Source organism: Natator depressus, chromosome 3, assembly GCF_965152275.1.
Source record: "Natator depressus isolate rNatDep1 chromosome 3, rNatDep2.hap1, whole genome shotgun sequence".
In the NCBI taxonomy this organism is placed as follows: Eukaryota; Metazoa; Chordata; order Testudines; family Cheloniidae; genus Natator; species Natator depressus.
In genome coordinates this window covers 83,430,035-83,450,190 of record NC_134236.1, presented here as the reverse complement: position 1 = coordinate 83,450,190, position 20,156 = coordinate 83,430,035, and the positions used below count along the sequence as shown (strand labels likewise).

The following is a 20,156-nucleotide window of genomic DNA, read 5'->3' as shown; positions in this document are numbered from 1 at the left end:
ATGGCTACACTGGAAACTTCAAAGCACTGTCACGGGAGCGCTCCCGTGGCAGCGCTTTGAAGTGCAAGTGTGGTCGCACATGAGCCCTGGGAGAGAGCTCTCCAGTGCTCCTGGTAATCCACCTCCATGAGGGAATTCATTCCAAGCACTGGGAGTGCGGTTCCCAGCACTCAGCCTGTTTACACTAGTGCTTTAAAGCACTCTGACTTACTGCACTTGGGAGTGATTTTTCATACCCCTGAGCCAGCAAGTTAGAGTGCTATAAAATGTAAGTGTAGCCAAGCCCTTAGATGCTTGTCACCACAGGCTGGCTGGTTGACCTTCAGCCAGGCTGTCCCCTTTGATCAGCGCTTCAGTCGATTGGTGGTGGTGTCTGTAGATGGAGGTGGGGGAGAGAGAGCATGGCAAACATCTCTCTCTTTCATAATGTTCGTTCTTCCCTCTTGGCTTTGATTGGGGGGGGGGGGGGAGAGCAGAGTCAGGTGAGCATTACCTCATCGCAGTACCAAACTGACCAGCAGAAGGGGGGTGACTCACTTGAGAGTCCAACAGATCCTTTGTTGCTGCCTAGGCCAGTGTTCCTGTGAGGCTGGGCTGGGTTTGTCCCATCCATGCCCTGATGAGGTGTGAACTGCTCCTGGAGAGTTTTTTGCCTGGGCTTGTTTTAAGCCATGAGGACACATTTTCAGCCTCATAACTGTATACATCAAATTACAACCTATAACACTGCTATAACAATAAAGCTCAGTGCATCATGAGCCTTCCGAAGACACCCGACATGACAAACTTTGCATTGGATACCACACAATCCTATTAGAAGGATGAACATGTGGGTGCAGTGTGTTTCCCTGAGGTACAGTGTCACACGGTGCATGAACCTTGTTCAGACTTTGGAGGAGTAAAACAGATGGAGTGTGGTGAGGTGGGTCCCCCTCACAGCAGCCTGGTGAACACTCAAGATGGGGCAGTCTGGTGACTATGCATTGGATAGCAGTTTGTAAACAGTAAAGGGCCCCAATAAGTATTTGACTTTTTTGATCCTAGATGGGGAAATAAAACTTTTTTTTAAAAAGACTTGAATCCCTGAAGCATTTCAGCTCTTTTGTGGTCCCACTTTTTTAACGAGCCATAGCCAGCCACCCTTACTGTGCCAGCTTAGACTGATGCAAAAAAGCTGTTTCTTTTGTTTTCACCTTATTAGACTAAGGTTATTGCTTATTTTGATGAGCTGGCTCACCAGCCTTTATGAAACAATTTAGTGAGTTTTTTTCTTACAGAAATAGTGCAAACTTGTGCTGTAAATAGGAAACAGTTAATTGTAGCAAAAAGAAAAGGAGTACTTGTGGCACCTTAGACTAACCAATTTATTTGAGCATGAGCTTTCGTGAGCTACAGCTCACTTCATCGGATGCATACTGCGGAAAGTGTAGAAGATCTTTTTATATACACAGACACCATGAAACAATACCTCCTCCCACCCCACTCTCCTGCTGGTAATAGCTTATCTAAAGGGATCACTCTCCTTACAATGTGTATGATGATCAAAGTGGGCCATTTCCGGCACAAATCCAGGGTTTAACAAGAACGTGGGGGGGTAGGAAAAAACAAGGGGAAATAGGTTACCTTGCATAATGACTTAGCCACTCCCAGTCTCTATTCAAGCCTAAGTTAATTGTATCAAATTTGCAAATGAATTCCAATTCAGCAGTTTCTCGCTGGAGTCTGGATTTGAAGCAGTAGCTACTGGAATCAGTGGCAATTCTCCCTAATCTCATGAGTCGTTGTGATCTGTGGCTCTTATAGTGAGTAAATGGATGAAAGGTTAATCCTGTTGCTGCTCATATTAGCCAGAGACTCTGGTAGGCTTGGTTTGGATCTCTTGCTTGCTAGCATTGTTACCTGGTGCCATAGATTATGCCTCCTTGCACTGTCTTAGCAGGATCCCCCTTCATGAGGAATTGATCCCAGCCCTCGCCTGCTGGCAGTTACAGCTTCTTCATGAATCAATAGGCAGCTGCCTGGCTAGATCATCTGATGCCTGCTCTTCTTGTTTCTTCATCAGAAGTTGAAAGGGATGCAAAAGCTATTTCACCCCTTCTGATGAGATTCATCTTGGTACTTTGGGTTGCTCAAGAGCCCCTCTATCAGCTCCTGTAAAGAGGCATGTATAGCCCACTTCAACTGGGAATACAAGGTAGGTTAACAGAGAGGCTGTAAAGTGAGAGCAGGGTGGGTGAGAAACAGGAAAGCAAAACAGTGCTTTCAGTCTGCAGACTTGCTTGAAAGCAGATCCATTCAGATGTATCAAACAGGTGTACTTCTGGGAAACGAATATGGCTGTATCTGCACTATTTAAAATAGCTGTAACTGCAGTGATTCTACTTCCTTCAGAAGGAATATTAAATGGAAAAAGGGGTTAATACATTGCTAGTCCTTTTTCATAGCTTCCTTCAGGTCATGGATTTGAAGTATAGTAAAAGTACACTGTCTGGTCAGTCCACATGACTTCTCATCAATAACTTTCAGTTATGAAATACTTGCTGTATGTCTAACCCATTATGTTTCTCAGGGCTTTGTGAAGTAGATTTAATCAATACCAGTAGATGCTTTCACAAATGCTGAAACTGCATCAATTAGCCACAGGGTATTTCAAAACTGGAGGAACTGATAGAAGTTGGGAGGCACAGGAAACAAACCAAGTGCTGAAATAGTTAAACTAATGAGTCAGATTTAATCACAGTTGTGCCAAAAGTTCAAAAGGAAAAATGTGGAAGGTAAAATGAGCTGAACTGGCACTTTTACCCCAGCATTGTACCTGTAAGCCTGATATGTTGTTTAAAGATTAACTTTATAGACTTCCGTACCCAGAAGTATGAAAAATCTTAGGGAACTCTTTTCATAGGCTTGATCTTAGCATTGAATAAAAGAGCAGCTAATCCCTTTTATTAAGTAACTTGAGAGGAGGGAATCTAAAATGTGAAATCTCACCTGCAGAAAACACTCAATATTGTAAAGGCCTTTCTATCTTTAGACACTTACAAAGACTTAATATTTTAATGCGGAAGGTTGAACTCAGTTAAAAAGCCAATAGGTGAAATCAGAGAGAAATAATCCAGTTCTTTATTTCTGGGAATCCTCATCCTGCACTCTGGGGGACCTAATTTATTCCCTGCTGGGGATAAGAATAGTGTTCTGTACAGAAAGCCAGCATCTTTAAATATAAGCCTGACTTTTAGTATAATAAGAGTCTTGTTAGCTGCATTTTTGCGCTTAGTCATTAGTACAATGAACAATGTTGTGGTTACCTGGGAAAGAACTTAAATGCTTTCAGACGTCCAGTGAGCTCAGATTTAATGTATGAAACATATACAGTGTTATGCACACAAGCATCTGTAGAAGGTACATGAGGGTATATGCAAGTAGCATAGCATAGAAGTTCATACACATCAGAAAAGCTTAATACTAAACAGAATTGCTTTACTACATTAGGCATAATACAAGCTCTTATTGACTGGCAATTACACTTATGTGTGCAGTGACCACTAAATAGGCCTGTTTCTCTTCTATATAGAAGTAGTTTCGTAAGAGGTGGTGCAATTATAGGCAATTAAGCCACTGAGCACAAATTTAACTCTTCATTCAACCTCAAAATATCACTTGGGTAGCCATCGAGCTTAGCTGCCCACTTCCTTTCTTAAATGGAAACTGTCTGAGTTGGGCCCAGAATTTGACCACAGCTTACTAGTTTGTATAGTCAGTAACGGTCAACACGTGTTTCAAAACCGAAATGTTTCATCAGCCCACCACTCATCTGTAATTTTAGGGTTGCTCATAACAGTGTATGATAGACTAAGGAGTCTCAGCTCTTCCTGTGTAGTACACCTGTGGGAAAGATACTAGAGGGTCACACATTTAGTTGCTTGTGTAGGGTGAACTATACATCCAGTTGGAGAAAATTATTAATGGGGGGGTGGGTGTGGGGGTGTGTGAGAGAGCAGGGATTGCCAGAGAATCTTCTACCTGCAGCATGGAATAGGCACTCCATGGGCCGGTCTGTTTATGGTTTTTTAAAACTCTTCCTTCCTTTTTCCCCACGCCTAGGAGTGGAAATCAGGCTTTTCCCATTGATGCCTAGAACACTCTCTCTGAAATTCTGGGATTGATCTGATGTGTTGCAGAAAAAGCCTTCAGGCCAAAGCTCATGTGCTTGCCAAGGAGTCAGACTAGATCAAAGGTTTCGGAGTAGCAGCCGTGTTAGTCTGTATCGGCCAAAAGAACAGGAGTACTTGTGACACCTTAGAGACTAGATCAAAGGTCATTAACAAACTGTTAATGTGTGTTAGCAGGGTGCATGTGGACAGAGTGCAGTAGGCTAATGGGGCAAAGATACTCAACCATTTAGTTCAAGGCAAGCTAAGGTGTGAATCTCTGCTGGAATGCCCTCCCCTTCCCTCCCCTCCCCTAGAGCAGTACTTCTCAAGCTATCTGATGTGGGGGACCAGCAATTTTTTTTTCCAATGTGTGTGCAGACCGGCAGCCGATGGCTCACAGACCGGAACCGGTCCGCAAACCACCACTTTGAGTAGCACTACCCTAGAGCACCATCCATCTGAAGATATCAAAGCCTGAGAGAATTCACCCTTTCACTCTCCGGACCAACAAGAGATTAGTCAGTTCCTGCTGCCTTGATCCCCCTCTGCCCCTGAGCTCCCCACCACCCAGGCTTGCAACCTCCACGTTGCCTTTTACTCCCCTACCCCCAGAATGCTATTGAATCCTGTTTTCCTTCACCACTAAACCCTGGTCCCTTGCCTTGGTAATCTCTCCCCGTGATTCCTGTAATTGTTGCCTCTGCAGCCTTGCTCCATCTCCCTTTGCTGCCCTTTGCCCAGCCAAAGTGTCACTCACTATTTCGGATCCCTGCACAGCCTTCCCCTTGCTTTCTGCATCTAGGGCAGATTTCTCACCTGTAAGGCCCTACCTAGCTCTTCCTGTTTGTCTCCATCCCCTACTTTGTTCAGCCCAAGCTTCCTTCCACACCATGCCTTCATATTCTTTCACCAACACCTTTATGCTGCCTTTCATGCCCCTGCCTTCTGTGGGGAACAGTCTCCATCTTTCTGTAGGTCACATCTCAATTCCTCCTTCATATTCCTCCCTACTGCAACTTCTGAGATTCCTGCACACATCCCTTGGTGTGCTCTGTAGGTCTGACCTGCTGACTGGATCATAGTCCTTGGGACAGGGACTTCTGTAGAAGCTGTCACTGACACACTGCAATTCTGAACTTCTAGTACAAATCTCTCTGCCACTCTCTGAAATGGAAAATGCTTTATTATGTAGGCTGAGCTGTATACCAATGAGAGAATAGCGTATTAAGCTAAGTGTAGGCAGGAGCAGGGGATGCCAGAGATTCCTCTGCCTACAGCGCCAAATAGGCATTCTGGACCCAACCAACAGAAATCAAGGTATTCCAATTTGCTAGTTTTTCACGAGAATTCTACCCACTGATGCTTAGAACAGTCCCTGAAATTTTGGAATTGAGTGATTGAATGCTGTAGTGAAAAGTTACCATCTTAAGCAAAGAGACTGCCATCAGGTTGAGTGTAGGGGCCTGACTTTAGTTGGCCAAACCCATTCATCCGTCAGTGACTTATCCAGGGTGGTGGGTGTATGTGAAATAGCAAAAGGGAGACCAAAATCTCAAGTGTGTAGCTGTCCAATATCTACTACTGTTATCAGCGATGAGATGAGCCAGGATTATTGTAGACTGCAAGAAGCCAATAGGATTCAGTGAAGTAGAAAGAGCTTTAATTTAACATATGTATCTAAATGTTGGCTCTGATATTGTTTGTAATCTCTCAGTATATAAACGTACAGAATCTCAAGCTATGAAAGTAGGTGGTTAAATTACTCTAATTTAGTAGATCTCAAGCATTGCCAGGTAATATTTCCCTTTGCCAGTTGTGAGCAAGTTGCTCAGTGCAAGTTTGTCTGATTAGTCTTGTACATAATTAACTGTCAGACTTTTCTGTTGTGTCCACTCTGTCAAGTGGCCTTAATATGGTAGTGGGAGTCAAGAATTTTTCTCTTCCTGAGGTCTAATCCTTTCTCTGACCCTTATTTGCTATGAGACAGTGTCACACATCTGTGTCTTGTTTCCTCATCTGTAAAATGGATACCAGGCTCTGAAGGAATGTTGAGGACTAACATCTCTACAATGATCCAACTATGGAAAGCCCTGAGGGGAAGGTTATAAGCAGGATGAAGACTTTTTGGGGTACCAGAGGAAAGTGTCCAGTTGCCAATCTTAGAATCAAGCACCACCTCCTGTTTAAAAATAACTGCACACAGGAAAACCTCTTCATTATCCCTTCTGCCCAACAGCTGTTGTGAGAATCCTGATGAACAAATGCATCTTGCATTTGATCCGAGTTTTGAAAGATGGGGATTCCAGTATTTCATGAAAGTCAGATCGGTAGGTGTGGCATGCTCCTGAGAGGGCCTAACCAGAGAACCTGCCCTTAGGGCTCAATTTTAGTTTAATGACTTATGGAAGTTCTTGACCTAGGAAGTGAGCGCTAATCCTGACCCTCAGTGTCATTGGAAAATATTGGTGAATGTGAACTGATGGAGACCCATTGCTATATTTTCACATTTCACGGAGCTTAATGATCACAGGTTATTTATGGTCTTATCCCCCTTCTGTCTCTGTCCCTAGGTCACAACAAACTGCCTAAGTGACATTTGCTGCCAAAAAAAGTCTTTAATACTAACTAGTAAATAATTATGTAGCCTATTACAGGAGGAGCTGGTAGTGTTGCTTGTAGTCAAGGTTGCTTAACAAGTTGTAGCACAAGACCTTGTCAATTGCTTATAAGCTATACCAGGCTGAAACATCCCATGCTGGATGTCTGCCTTAGGCTGGATTTTTTGGGGGGGGGAAGTTGTGGGTGTGGTGGTTTTTTGTTGTTGTTTGTTTTTGTTTTTTTAGCTGAAGCCATCCAGCCAGGTCATCATATAACTAGGTTGGAGGGGGATGGAGGTAAATGCCCATGTCAAAAAATCTGTTTCATTGGGAAGCTGTAGTGCTTCCATGCTCTGGTGAAGGGACTTCAGATTTGGCAGGGGTATCACCCTGGAGTCAGATACACCTTTTTCACATCCCTGTAAAGTGTCTAATTTGGCCAAAGTATAACACTCTGAAAAATCAGCCAACAAGTGCTTGCAGGCTTGTTAAAAGCTGGCAGCTAAATTCTCTGAAGATTCAGTCTTCACTGAACATGCTTATTCCCCCTCCCTCCCAGCTCCCACATGTGACTGGTCTGCAAATACTTTATCCCCACAGAGCAGCTGAGCAGGACTTTCCCTGTAATTGCTGCATCTGGCTGTTGAGAGCCATTGTGATGCCAGGCACCAGAACAGAGAGCGGGGAGACTCTTCTGTTCCTTTTTTAAATTTTATTTATTTATTTTAAAGGAATGCGACTGATGTTGCCAAGTTAAGCTCTCAAATTTTAGGACATGCTAGATGTAAGGTTCTCTCTGCAATCTTAATTTGTGTGTATTATGATCACACTTTTTCCACAGGACTGCTGCCTCGTTCAGTGCACAGGATTGACTCTGCCCACTGAATGGGCAACTATTTAATATTTTAATTGTTGTCATTCAGTGTGTGGTCCCAGTCCTATTCATGTGCAGAATAGAAAGTTATTAATTGTATCATGGTCCAAGGTATTGATTTGAACACCCAAAAAACCAAACCCACCTGTGAGGCTTTTGGTTGAAGTGACTTGTCTCTTATTGCATTACAACTCTTTTTTGCAGAGGCACAGATAGAATACTGTTTGCCACAGTGGCATTCAACTGCCTTTACAATGAGATTCTGCTTTCTGTTCCTGGAATCCCTTGTCTCATTCACTACACACCTTCCAACTTCCTGAGGCAGGGGTCATACAAACAATACAACCGTGATTCTTTCCCAGAGCACAGTCTATCCTTTGCACAAAATGAGACTTGTGTCTTGAGGGGTGGCAGGTGAGGGAAAGTTATGTGATCATGTAATTAAAGACTGTATCAATGCATCCAAATTCACAGCTTTAATTCTGGCATTTTCTAACTTGAATGTTTGACTTCCCACATCAGTGTTTAACCTTTTATTTGTTTAACTTAAGAGCAATGATGAGGAAAAACATTGACTCCTTTCCTCATTTTTAAGGAAGGGTATTGGGGAATGTCATGACTCAGAACTTAGCAAGAAACTTCAACCTATTTTTGTCATCTCTACCCCCCCCCCCCCGCATCAGTTGTTCACTTTGAAAGTATAGTCACTTAGTGATCTATCTTTGTATTTCAGACAAACCTTCCTATTTTCAAATTAAAAGAGTCTACAGTCAGAAGAAGATACAGTGACTTTGAATGGCTGAGAAGTGAACTTGAAAGAGAAAGCAAGGTGAGTCAAATACTAAAAAGTAAATATACAAATCTACTTGGGAAGGCTTAATTATCACAACATATTAACCTTTTAAATTCTCTACTGGGGTACTGAAGACCATATAAAAGCTGTAGAGAGGCTTCAGGTTTTAACTCCAAATTTAAACGTCATAATCTTACGGTCTGACACAAGTATAGAATCGCTTTTTCTATGTGGACTAACTTTCTTCATTGCTTCAGCGTAGGCAAACAAATTCCTTTTTCACAGCCTAAATGTAGTATTGCTTATTGAGGTGTGTCGGGGGGGGGGGGGGGTGTAATCTGCTTGCAGGCTGGGGTTATGGTTACTTTTTTTTTCTTTTAAATTGTTTTAGGTTGTGGTACCACCCTTACCTGGAAAAGCTCTCTTTCGTCAGCTTCCTTTTAGAGGAGATGATGGAATATTTGATGATTCATTTATAGAAGAAAGGAAGCAAGGTCTTGAGCAGTTTATAAACAAGTGAGTGAGGTTTATTTCTTAGCTTATGAACAAATGAGTTTTTTTTATTAGCTCCTTTCCATCTTTTAGTGTTAAAAGGTGGCTACATCATGTTTTAGAACAATAAGCAAGAAGCTCAAACCACAAGTTTTAAAACATAAAATGTTAATATCCAAATCTGATGATCATATCCAATATTCAGCATTTACTCATTCAGCTATTCACGTGTGTTGACCAGAGTTCTGTATGTTTTGCTTAGTTAATTTATGCAAATTACTACTGAAATTACAGCATTCAAAAAAGTTCTACTTGTATGATTCTTTTTGGAAAAAGGTACGTTCCATCAGACAAACATTTAAGCTTACAGACATTTTGTTTGATTGCAGATGTGAGGTATTATCAGCTCATGTCATGGGGCACATTTTTCTTTTTTATGGTAAAATGTGTTCTTTTGGAGCTGTAAAAACACTACTTGATTGAGACAATCTGGTATATTATATTTATTAAACTAAATATCAATTTGAAACAACCAGTTTGAATCGGGTCGTCTAAAGGCTTATGCCAGGAAGCAGAGGTGACCCAACTACTCTCTCTCCATGTATTGACCCAAACAAAACTCTTTTAAAGTAAATCTCAGCTTTCTAATACCATTTACTGTAAAACAGACTTTCAAAGGCAGTCCAAAAAAGTACTAATTTGTAGGTGGGAGTGCTTTTGTAAAGTGTACCTCATCTGTTTTGAGAATCAGTGATGACTAAAATTTAAAAAAAAATCTAGAAGTTATCATTCTGAAAGATAAGCATTTATAAAGGACAACAAACAATTACATTGGCATTTAATGTCCATTGAGACCTAAACTGCATGAAAGTTTCAATGCTTGGGAGCAGCACAAATGTCTGACACTTTATGGCAGATTGGTTAATGGCTTGGTTTGCTCAGAGGCAAAATGTTCTTTCTCCCCCACCCCTTCCCCAATGTATATATAGATTAGAATACTGCTTTTGAATTTAAACAGCTGAGGCTAGGAACTTTCAAATATGGCCTGTCAGTGAGGATAAAAGCTGAGGTAATGCTTTTGTTAAAGGCATCAAAGTCAAAATGTATCTGCCAAATTCAGGTGTTCGTACTCTTTGAAAAGTACAGAACTGAGTCTGTTTTTAAATCTAGTTGAGATTGGGGCTATCAGAATTTTAAATTTGGGTTTGGACAGATCAAATATGTCCAAGGTACTTCAGTTTTCTCTTAAGGAAACAGCACAGCTTCTTTTAATCAGGAGACATTTGGGAATGGGTATTGAAGACCCTCTTTAAAAGCAAAACTATAAATACTTTCATGTCAGACAGGATAAACACACGTACTTGCTACACTAGATCTGGACAGTGAAAGGGTGCTTTGTATGTTTTAGAAATCTGGACTTCATGGACATAAACGTAACCCTACTAACGATGCTACTAGGATAACATGACTTAAAACCTGTAACCGCTAGGTTCTTGAGGCAGGCACACCTACAAAAATTATTCTAAGGATAGCATTGAATAATAAGTGCTACTTCCCTATCCAGGTATCTTACTACTAAAATGCCTTGCATCATGTCTCGAAGCTCATTTAATCTGTCTAGCAGAGTGTACCAAGGAAATAAACTTGAGAAGGAGATCGCAAATGGCTTATCTGCAGCTTAATGTTTTTAGCCTTACTAGGTATCCATAGCACAAAGTACCTCTTACGCTTTGTTGAACAAACAAAAGGTGAAGAACAGAATTCTATAGCAAGTCACCTGTCTGGAAAAAATGCATTCTAAGTTTGTAAGTGGTATGTTGAGTGTGATGTGATGAATGTCACATTGACTACATATGCCTTGGAAAAATCTAGCTTGTTTCATTCTAACCTGTTCCAAATGAACTTGCTCTTTACATTTAATTTACAGCCTCTTCCAAAAGTAACATATCCAGGTACAAAAGACAGCTAATCCAACTGCAAGTAGAGTGCACTATTGATGCCCATAAACTTGCTGGAAAAGTTTAAATCCATCTTGAATAGTTAACAATATATTCTGAAATTGTAGAACAAATTATTCAAAAGTCAGCTTCCCTTCTTTTGAAAGATAAAAGCAGATTTTTAATGCAGGTATTGGTGCCTCTTGAGTACAGCTGGAACAGCAGCCATTACTGTGTAAAACTCCTGATTGCTCTGAACTTGTTGATTCAAGTTTAACATATCCTACTTTAATGAAAAGAGCTGTTTCAGGTAATAGTGTGTGCTGTTGCTTGACAGAGAATGACAGTGGTGAACCTTGGGAGTTGGACCCTGGTCCTCTACGTTGTAAAGCAGATCGAAATATTAGCGCTACTGAAAAGTACTAAAAAACAAATCGCCACATTCCCAAATTCTCTTGCAGCTAAGGTTGAGTGTTTCAGGGGAGTCTCGCTAGCACCCAGAGACCACACTTTCCTTACCAGAATTCTATACTTAAGTCTAAATGAGTAGTTAAGGTGTTGGCTTAATGATTATCTACTGGCACCTTCATCAGGTTGCACTGCTATCCACACTTTTGACTGCTGGATGCTTGAATACAGAGTTTTCTGGTAGCCTGTGTCTGCACAGGTGCATAATTTAAAGAACCAACTAAATGACAGCAGTGTAACTTGACTGAATTACTTGCAGCCATTCAGGATTGTAGCTGGGTTAACCTTGAGGTTGATAGTACCATCTTTGCACAATGCAGTTCTGACACCAATTTTGTTGTACCAATAAAATAAAAACCAGCAGGATCTTATTAAAAGGGAAAAAAGGCAAAATACCACATTTATTGTGAATATAGAAAGAATCATAGTAAGCAGTTATAGCTATAACATTATACACATGTTCTACAAGGTTGTTAGCATAGTTACCAGCCTTAGAGTTGCTCATGCCAAGCCACTGGCCAGGCAGCCTGGACATGAGGGAGCAGGGCCATGTCAGATGCTCATCTGATGCTCCTGGAAGTTGGTTTGCAGAATCAGACCCCAAAGTTCTCAATTTCTAGAGTCCATTTTTATAGGAATTTCTTCCTATGCCAGTCTATGGGAATTGCTTCATCATGCTGTTGCTGAATCAATCAGCGGATAGCACATTCCTGACGGCTCCGTGCTGCTAGATGTTATCTTGTTCGTTGGTTCTCCCATCCTTGAGGCTGTTGGGTGGATTCCAGTCTGCCCTCCGGGGGTCCTCTGGTTATTTCCACTTGACGCCTTCTTCAGCCGATGGACACTGGATTCTTAGGCTGGCACCTCCCTGATCATTGTTATTATCCACACCAAGCATCCATCCACATACATCCTCTATCTCTATTTTAATCACAATTGTTAATACAGCAAAAGGGCGGGGAGTCTCTGGGTGCTGTTTCTGTTAGAGTATTGCTTTGAGTCTCTCTCTGTGTGAATTGCTTTGAGAACAGACTCTGTCTTAGAATGTACTAATGCAATCAGCAGCTTGCAAGTTTCACACTTAGAGGGAGAGGAACAGTACCAAAAACCAAGAGACCTCTTAATTAGTAATACCCTGGAATTTAAACTATGGGGAATCACACTCATTTGTGATTTTTAATACAAACTTCTTTAATATGATCCAACAATTTGGGACACAGCATTCTGTGTCATACTTGCATCAAGACTGACTAGTTTCACCAGTGTGCACAGTGCCAACATCAACAGTGATGATGCCACCTGTGCTGATTTAGTATTTACACAAAAAATCAAGGGCGAGAACAAAGTGCCTGGTCCAGGTTGCATCTTATTCTGGATGATCTGATGTTGAGCTGTCACACCTTTAACTCTTCCTTCTCCAGCTTGGTGGAAAGACTTTCCCATCCTCCATATAAGAGCAGGGTGACTAAGACTGCTATTGCTAAAGAAAGGATTGTCAAATTCCTTGCACAGTGCACCAGAAATGTAAGGCTTGATGCTAGGACTTGTCTGGTAAAGTCTGTGGCCAAACTGAAGCTGCCAAGATAACAGCTTTTGCTGGTAGATTAGCTGACCTACATAGCCAAAGGTCACTTCAAAATGTGGAAGGATTGCTCTGGTCAAGAATCTTTACAGAGAAGGAGCCAAGAGCTGTGGAAGGTCTCTTGAGGGCATTGACCTCCCATGACATCAAGTTGCTAGCATGCAGTGGAAAGTGCTGTTATCAAAAGTGTCTTGCTGCATGGGCTGGCAAATGTCTGGCTTCCACTCAGATCCAGAAGAAGCTTTGACTAAACTTTGATTCCAGAAGAACGTGTTCAAAAACAAGTACAGGCCGTTTTACAGGAAGTGAAAGACTAAGTCCTCTATAATCTCAAACGATCAATAAAATCCATCTATAATAGTCAAAACTCACAGATAGGCAAAGTAAGAAATGCTTCCTCACTTATTACTTTGGTATAAGGATATTTACTTTGTATATTTGGACATGTGATGTTGACAGTTTGTTTTAACAGATTCAAAAAGTTAAAGCTTTATAACCTCTATTAATTAGTCTGATCCTCCCCATAATTTTCCACACAGTGAAAACTTTATTGATGATGCTTAAAACCCATAATTTTGTGCTACTGTGAAAATGTAAATAAAAAAAATTTAAATGTTGAAATATTAAAAAAACAAACTGCAGAGCCTAGTCATGTTATAGGTCATCTACCTTATGCTGGATCTTTTGAATTTCTATCAATTCAAAGAAAAGTTTAAAGATGGTCATTCTGGGGACTCATTCCTTTCCAAGAGAAAAGGGGAATCGGGGCCTTCTGATCCCTGCATGCACGTTCTGACCACAGAATGAATCTCCAGTTTTTTCAGTAGAACAGAACTGCTAATCTTGGTCTGGAGTCAATGCTGCTCAGTAATGGTGGCCTAGTTGCACAGACTGAGTAACATGTTCCCTGACATGAATGATTGGGATGGAGGATGCTACTGTGGAAGGTACCCTAAGATTGACTGACTGATTCTTAGATATGTCTACCCTGCAATAAAACACCCACAGCTGGCCCATGCCCACTGACTTGGTCTCAGAGGGGTTGGGCTGTGGGGCTATAGAATTGCAATATAATCATTCAGGTGTAAGCTAGAGTCTGGGCCTACAACCTCCTCCCCTCCCCAGGGCCCAGGCTCCAGCCTGAGCCCAAATGTCTACTCTGCAATTTTATAGCCCCTCAGCCCAAGTCAGCTGGCACAGACCAGCCATGGGTGTTTTATTGCAGTGTAGACTTACCACTGGGATTGGTTGCTATATCAGAGACTCTAATCCCTACTGGACTAGAAGAATACCTACATGCGCTGCTAGAACTTACTCCAAAGCAAAAAACCTTCCTACATCAGGGTAGGATCAAGTATGTCTGAGGACTTGCCTGAGCCAGTGAATCAGTCCTTGTTACAAACTTTGGATTTGGTCTTTATTTTTATGGTACCTGACTGACTGGTCTGTGCAACCGCTGTAATGAGGAGATAATTAATAAAGTAACAAATGAATATGCCTTGCTGTAATCTAGCTGCTTTCCCTCAATGTTTTAAAGACACCTGGCTCACTGGAGAACATCCTGTCATGTACCTCCAATGTATGGTATAAACACAAATATCCCAGGGGTCAGGATGGGAAATTGAGGAAATACTTGAAGTCTCATTCTTGCATAATGTGTTGCGTTTTAGGTATATACATTTCTTATCTGGGGTTGGGGATTTAAGTGTCTTCAGGTTAAGAACCTGAAGGGGGTTTTAGCAAAACATATTAAGCTTTTGTTTCACTATTTTGTCTGGAACTAACTTTTTCTTTTCTTCCTAGAGTTGCTGGCCACCCTCTAGCACAGAATGAACGCTGTCTTCACATGTTTTTACAAGATGAAGTAATAGACAAAAGCTACACGCCATCCAAAATAAGACATGCCTGAATGCTCTAAATATACACCTCAAAATAAATGTTAGTGATTAATACACATGGTTTAAGAGTTTATAGTTAAGCATGCTGCAGATACTGGCACAATAAGCCTCCACTATACTAACGTGAGTATGCTGCTCAGTCTTTGCATTAATTTTATGGCAGTAAAGAACTAATTTGCTTTAGCTAAATCACTCCATGAATCTCTTATGATTATACTAGCATTAAAGCTATTTAGAGTCCATCTACACTACTGATGGAGTCCTTTCCACTCTTATCTGCAATGACCCTAACAGTTTACTGAGTTGGCCTTACTTGAACTAGCACTGTTCCAGTGTCACATGTTCACTTGCATTTGATTAAATCACTTGACTATTTCTTGTTAAATAACTGCTATATTATCTGTTTAACTTTTGTGTAGAGAACTGAGGCACTCTTTCAAATATCCCCATGTGTAAGATAGACACTTCTGCAATTGTCTTGAAGCTTGTAAAACACTTTATACTGAAAAATGAGGGAATTATCTTTATATTCTGTAAAAAGAAAAATCAAATTTATATACTAAAATCATTTGTCAAAAGTTGTTTTGAAATAAAAGTGAAAATGCACTTCCAGTGAGTCTATTGCTCTGATGCTGACATTGAGTGGGGGAGGGAGAGAAATGTTTTCTTCCCTTACATTCCTTCACCTCCTGAGCAAGTTGGCTCACCTCTAATACAGTATAAATTTGATAGTCTTTCCACTTCTGGTGGTATCATATACTGCTAGCCAGTAACAAGTTACAAGTTCTTGCATTACAGTAGTGCACCCGTAACAAAGTTGTGGCTCAGAATGCTTCAGCTGTATGAAGTGAGTAAAGGTCACCTATGGAAAACCTAGCCAACTTGAATTGCAGAGTTGGTCACTGGCTCTAGATGAGATCTCTACATTGCATCTAATGCTTACAAGAGAATGGGAGGGAGCAATGTTTCTTACAAGGTTTTCACTGTCGCTGAACTTTCCTTGAAAAGGAGGATAAGTTGTGATCAAACTGAAGATGGAAGCCAGTTCATAGTTGGATACAACTAGCATTCTTACTCCTTGTACTGAAAACTTGCCCAGAAAAAATAGTTTGTTTCAAACAGGTTCCTTTTACGTTACTAAGGGAACTAACAGAACTGTATGATAGAAATATATTTAACAAGTTAATGACATGTAAGCTGGTGAATCATGAGTTCTTAAATCCTGCAATTCTTTGACAGGCTCAAAAATACTACAATATCTTACCTGTCTTGGCAACTTAGAGTAGGGGCTGGCTACTACAATCTAGGAATAAATCTGAATTTTATATACTAAGAATTGCCTATTAAGGAGTCATTTGACAGAATGGCATTGGTGGTTCTCATTCTTTTTTTTAGTGTTGCACAACTTCCGTTTTAATGTAAATGAATTCTTAATCTTGGTTTGCTGAAGACGGAGTCCAAGAAAAGCCATGAGCTTCAAGTAATACTCTGGACAGTTGCAACGGAATGAGAATACTGAAACAACTGTACATAGTTGACTTTTTTAGTATAAAGACGCAATTTGTGTACATACAGTCAAACTGCAACGCTTGCTGAAAACACTCGATATCAATCCAAATGCCAACACCTGCAGTCAAATGTACTACAGTGTTCTAAGAACACCGAATGGGTTTGTGGTGGCTTTAATTTTTTTTAAAAAAAAATCTGCATGGTTGCTGTTCCTTATGCTCCCTCTCTGAAGCCCCTGGACATTCTTTTAGTTGCAGAGTCATCTGTCTATAGAGCATTTACAAGTTGGGCTGTTTATGAACAGCTATTGTATTGCTACATTATGGAGCCCCCTACTGGGAGTGAGTTGCATTCGTCTCACATTTCCCTCCCCATCCTTCCAAGATGCTGGGGGCCCTTGTCTGACATTGCTCAAGACTTTGTGGAGCTTCAGAGGCTGAATCCATAGAATGTGTCACTCAGATCAGTTGCTTCCTTGCTTATAAGTTGTTTCTACATGTAGATCACTGGATTCTATTCTAGTAGTCTTTAATATTGGATACATATTACTAGTAGCTGTCAAACCTTGTTTTCAGGTATGGTCAGTTGAGATCCCAAAGGAGTTTAGTTGAACTCGTATTCAGTGTAGTAAAATGATTACTCTTAAAGATGCATGTTAAGATGTCAGTGTTACACTTTAACAGATTTTTAAGGTGAGTATGTGTTGCTCACCCAAGGGGGCTGTTCATAGATAATGTCTAAAAGCCCCTCAACAGACTCTTGTGCCCATCTAAGGGATCTTTAGGGAGCTGTTGAAAGCTCTGTCTTGTTCCCCTCGCTGCACAAAGGTCTTCCTAAAGCTTTGCGGTGCTCTCCCAGTGGTTTAGGGGGCCAGCCTGTTAGAGCAGAGCCTCTATATATTCTGTCTCTATTCCCTTTTATTGGGGATCTGGTTGCCTTACATGTGGAAGGAAACTGGGATGGAATTGATGCGTTGGGCTTGTCTGAGTCCAGAAGAAAAAGCTGGAGGCTTGAGCTGAAATAAGAGCAGAGGCAAAGTGACCCATATGATCTCATGGAAATGCTAACTCTAACACTAACAAATCTCTACTCTTTCTATCCCAGCCCCCTGGTGCTTTAACTCTCTCAGCGCTCTCATCTGGGACCTGTCAAGTCCACTGCCCCAATCCAAAGAAGGACCTTGTCCATCCCATGCCTACTGTCATTTTAAAGCCTATCTATATATGAGGGCCCTGGCCATGTTTCATGCCCAGAAGTATGGTGTTTCTCTGTGCTATATAATCCCAAATACAGCCAGGGGAAAAGTCCATCCTTGTCTCCCCATCTCCTGGCACAGAAGGTCTTCTGGGGTGGAGGAAAACCCCTTTACTCTGAAGAGCATCGTAGCTGAACCCCTTTCCCTACTGCCTGAGAGGGTGCAGGAAGTAATAGGGAAGGTGACTGAGTTTGAATTTTGGCTAAACCTACTGCCTTAGAGGTGACTGGAGGCAGCGCCTCTGCAATAGCTACCTGTCCTGCAAGTTGAGTTATTTAGAGGCACGCTGCCCTAAGAGCTGAGTTAATTTGTTGTGGCCCTTGCAACCTCCAGTACTGCCTCACCTTCCCATCTACTCTGCCTGAAGCTGCATCATTCTCAAGGCAGTCACTTCCTTCTGGAGCCACCATCTCTCTTCTCCCAGCCTGTGTGTGTGTCTCCTGGCCAAGGGCCTCCTGGTCCCCAAGAGAATCAGGGTCACAACAGAGAAGGGGGAAGTGCTGAGTGATTTGGGGGTGGGAAAGAGCAAAGAAGCCCTTGAGTGGGAGGAAAGACACTTTCCTTATGTGCCCCAGAACTCCACAATTAACCAGGTTTGATGTACAAAAATAAGCAAGGGCCAAATTCAGCTCTCCTTTACAATTGCATTGTCAATAATATTGCACAGGTTTTTGTGAGAATGGAACTTGTCCCTTAAGTATTTTTATACACCAAACCTGGTGAGTTGCTGAGTTAGAGCACAAATATATAGTAATGTGGCATTGAGTGCGCCATTCTGTCATCTAAACACTCCCAAATATTGCAATGCAGATTTAAACATAATTATCGGGTGCGAGACCATAACCATCTTAAAATACAGTTGTGATTTTCCCCAAGTATTGTTTGATTTTCCTCAGATGACCATAACATTTTTACAAAGAAGGATCTCAGGAGTTGTAATGAAAGCAGACTGGGTTTGGGTAAGCTTCTGCTGTGCTGCTTTGGGTTTGGACTCTGGTAAGTTACACTGTTTTTCTTTTCAAAGGGGAATTGTTTGCCGCTTTCCTCTAAAAGCGTTAATGAACATAAGGTATAGAACTGCAGCTCCTTTTCATGCATGTTGCTTAGATGCTTCTTATAAATTAGGAGCACGACTTTCTGAATACTTTTAAAAAAAAAAAAAAGTTACTTGTGCATGAGTCCCTACTCAGTTTTCTGTTGCACAATTATTTAAAAATATAATTTAGAAGTTGCAGTAAAACATGCCTATTTTTTCTCTAATACTATGAAACCATAACTCAGTAAACCAGTGTGTAGGTGCTTTATTATTTAAATAGCACATAGAAGACTTTGTAAATTTCCTTAGTTTTTCAAAACTTCATTTAACATTAGTTACAGTTGCTCTGATCAATAAACTCTACCATAAATTAGAAAATACGAAGTCAAGGATTTAAAGGTTGCAAAGTCAAGCATGCTCAAGTTAGGAAACGCCAGAACGAATGTTGCTCATGCAACCGTAACTCTCCGCCCTCCCCCCGCCACCTTTGTATTCATTATGATACAGTCTTTAATTACATGATCCCATATCATTACAAGGGAACACTGGTTCAGTCAGTGCATTGGATCAATCTGCTCTGGGGATGAATCAAGATTTTGTGTGTGTGTGTATATACACCTACAATAAACTAGACAAGAATCTTTGTGTATAAGTTGAAACATTTGTAGTAAATGAGATGGGACTGCAGGGAGAAAGGGTGGTCTCATAGGGCACTTACATGCCACCCTAGAAACCTGGATTCTATCCTTCTGCTCAGAGTTCCTATGTGACATTGGGTAATTCACTTACATCATACCTTTCACAGATACACTTCTGCATGTAATTTAAAGGATCTATTGTAATGCATACTCATAACAGAGCCAAATTAAGGTTGCCTGGGCAACATTAATTCTGGCATTTCCAAATTTGTGAGTGCTTGACTTTGCTATCTTTAATTCTTAACTTTTAATTTCCTATTTTTATGGTTTAGTTTATTGATGAGACACCTAATAATAAAAAAAAAAGTTTGTAAATTCAGAGTGCAATTCCAAAATTTTGGATCCTTCTATCCTACTAAGAAGGCTGGCTTCTCTGTCTCCCTAATTACTAGAAAACTAATACTATAGAGCTGGAAAGCCTCAGCACCCCCAAACAGAGGACTAGTCTTGTATACTTCGATTTGGCTGCCTTGGATAGGCTGCCATGCAAAAAACTTAGACTGAACATCTGGGAAACAGATGAAATCCTAGCCCCACTGAAGTAAATAGATGTTTTTGCCAGGATTTCACCCATGGTCTTTATTCCTTGACATAGTTTATGTAAACCTCTATATCACATTTCTAACGTATATTCTCTTCATTCACTGATCACCATATGGCTACAGTGCCTTTCCTTCATTTCTACATTTCTGCCTTTTCTGTTCCCACTGCCAGTTTCTTGCGTTCTGGGAATTACATTATCTGATCTTTGGATTGTTGATATAATTGCACACCTAAAAGTCATTTTAATTGGGGGAGGAAAAAAAGTGGTGTGCCCCTCCATCCCATCAACAGTGCGTTGTTAGCTGTCTGGTTGGTTAGTTGAC

General features: G+C 41.0%; 1 protein-coding gene across 1 annotated transcript in view; it reads left to right on the top strand.

Annotated features, from left to right (window-relative positions):
* SNX3 (sorting nexin 3) overlaps window positions 1-15,402 on the top strand; it is a 33,180-nt gene extending 17,778 nt beyond the window's left edge. Inside the window, exons 2-4 of the mRNA XM_074946895.1 lie at window positions 8,356-8,451; window positions 8,807-8,931; window positions 14,698-15,402. Coding sequence (XP_074802996.1) covers window positions 8,356-8,451; window positions 8,807-8,931; window positions 14,698-14,803 — 327 coding nt within the window. The 3' untranslated portion in view covers window positions 14,804-15,402. The remainder of the gene's footprint in view (window positions 1-8,355; window positions 8,452-8,806; window positions 8,932-14,697) is intronic.
* The last annotated feature ends 4,754 nt before the right edge of the window (window positions 15,403-20,156 follow it).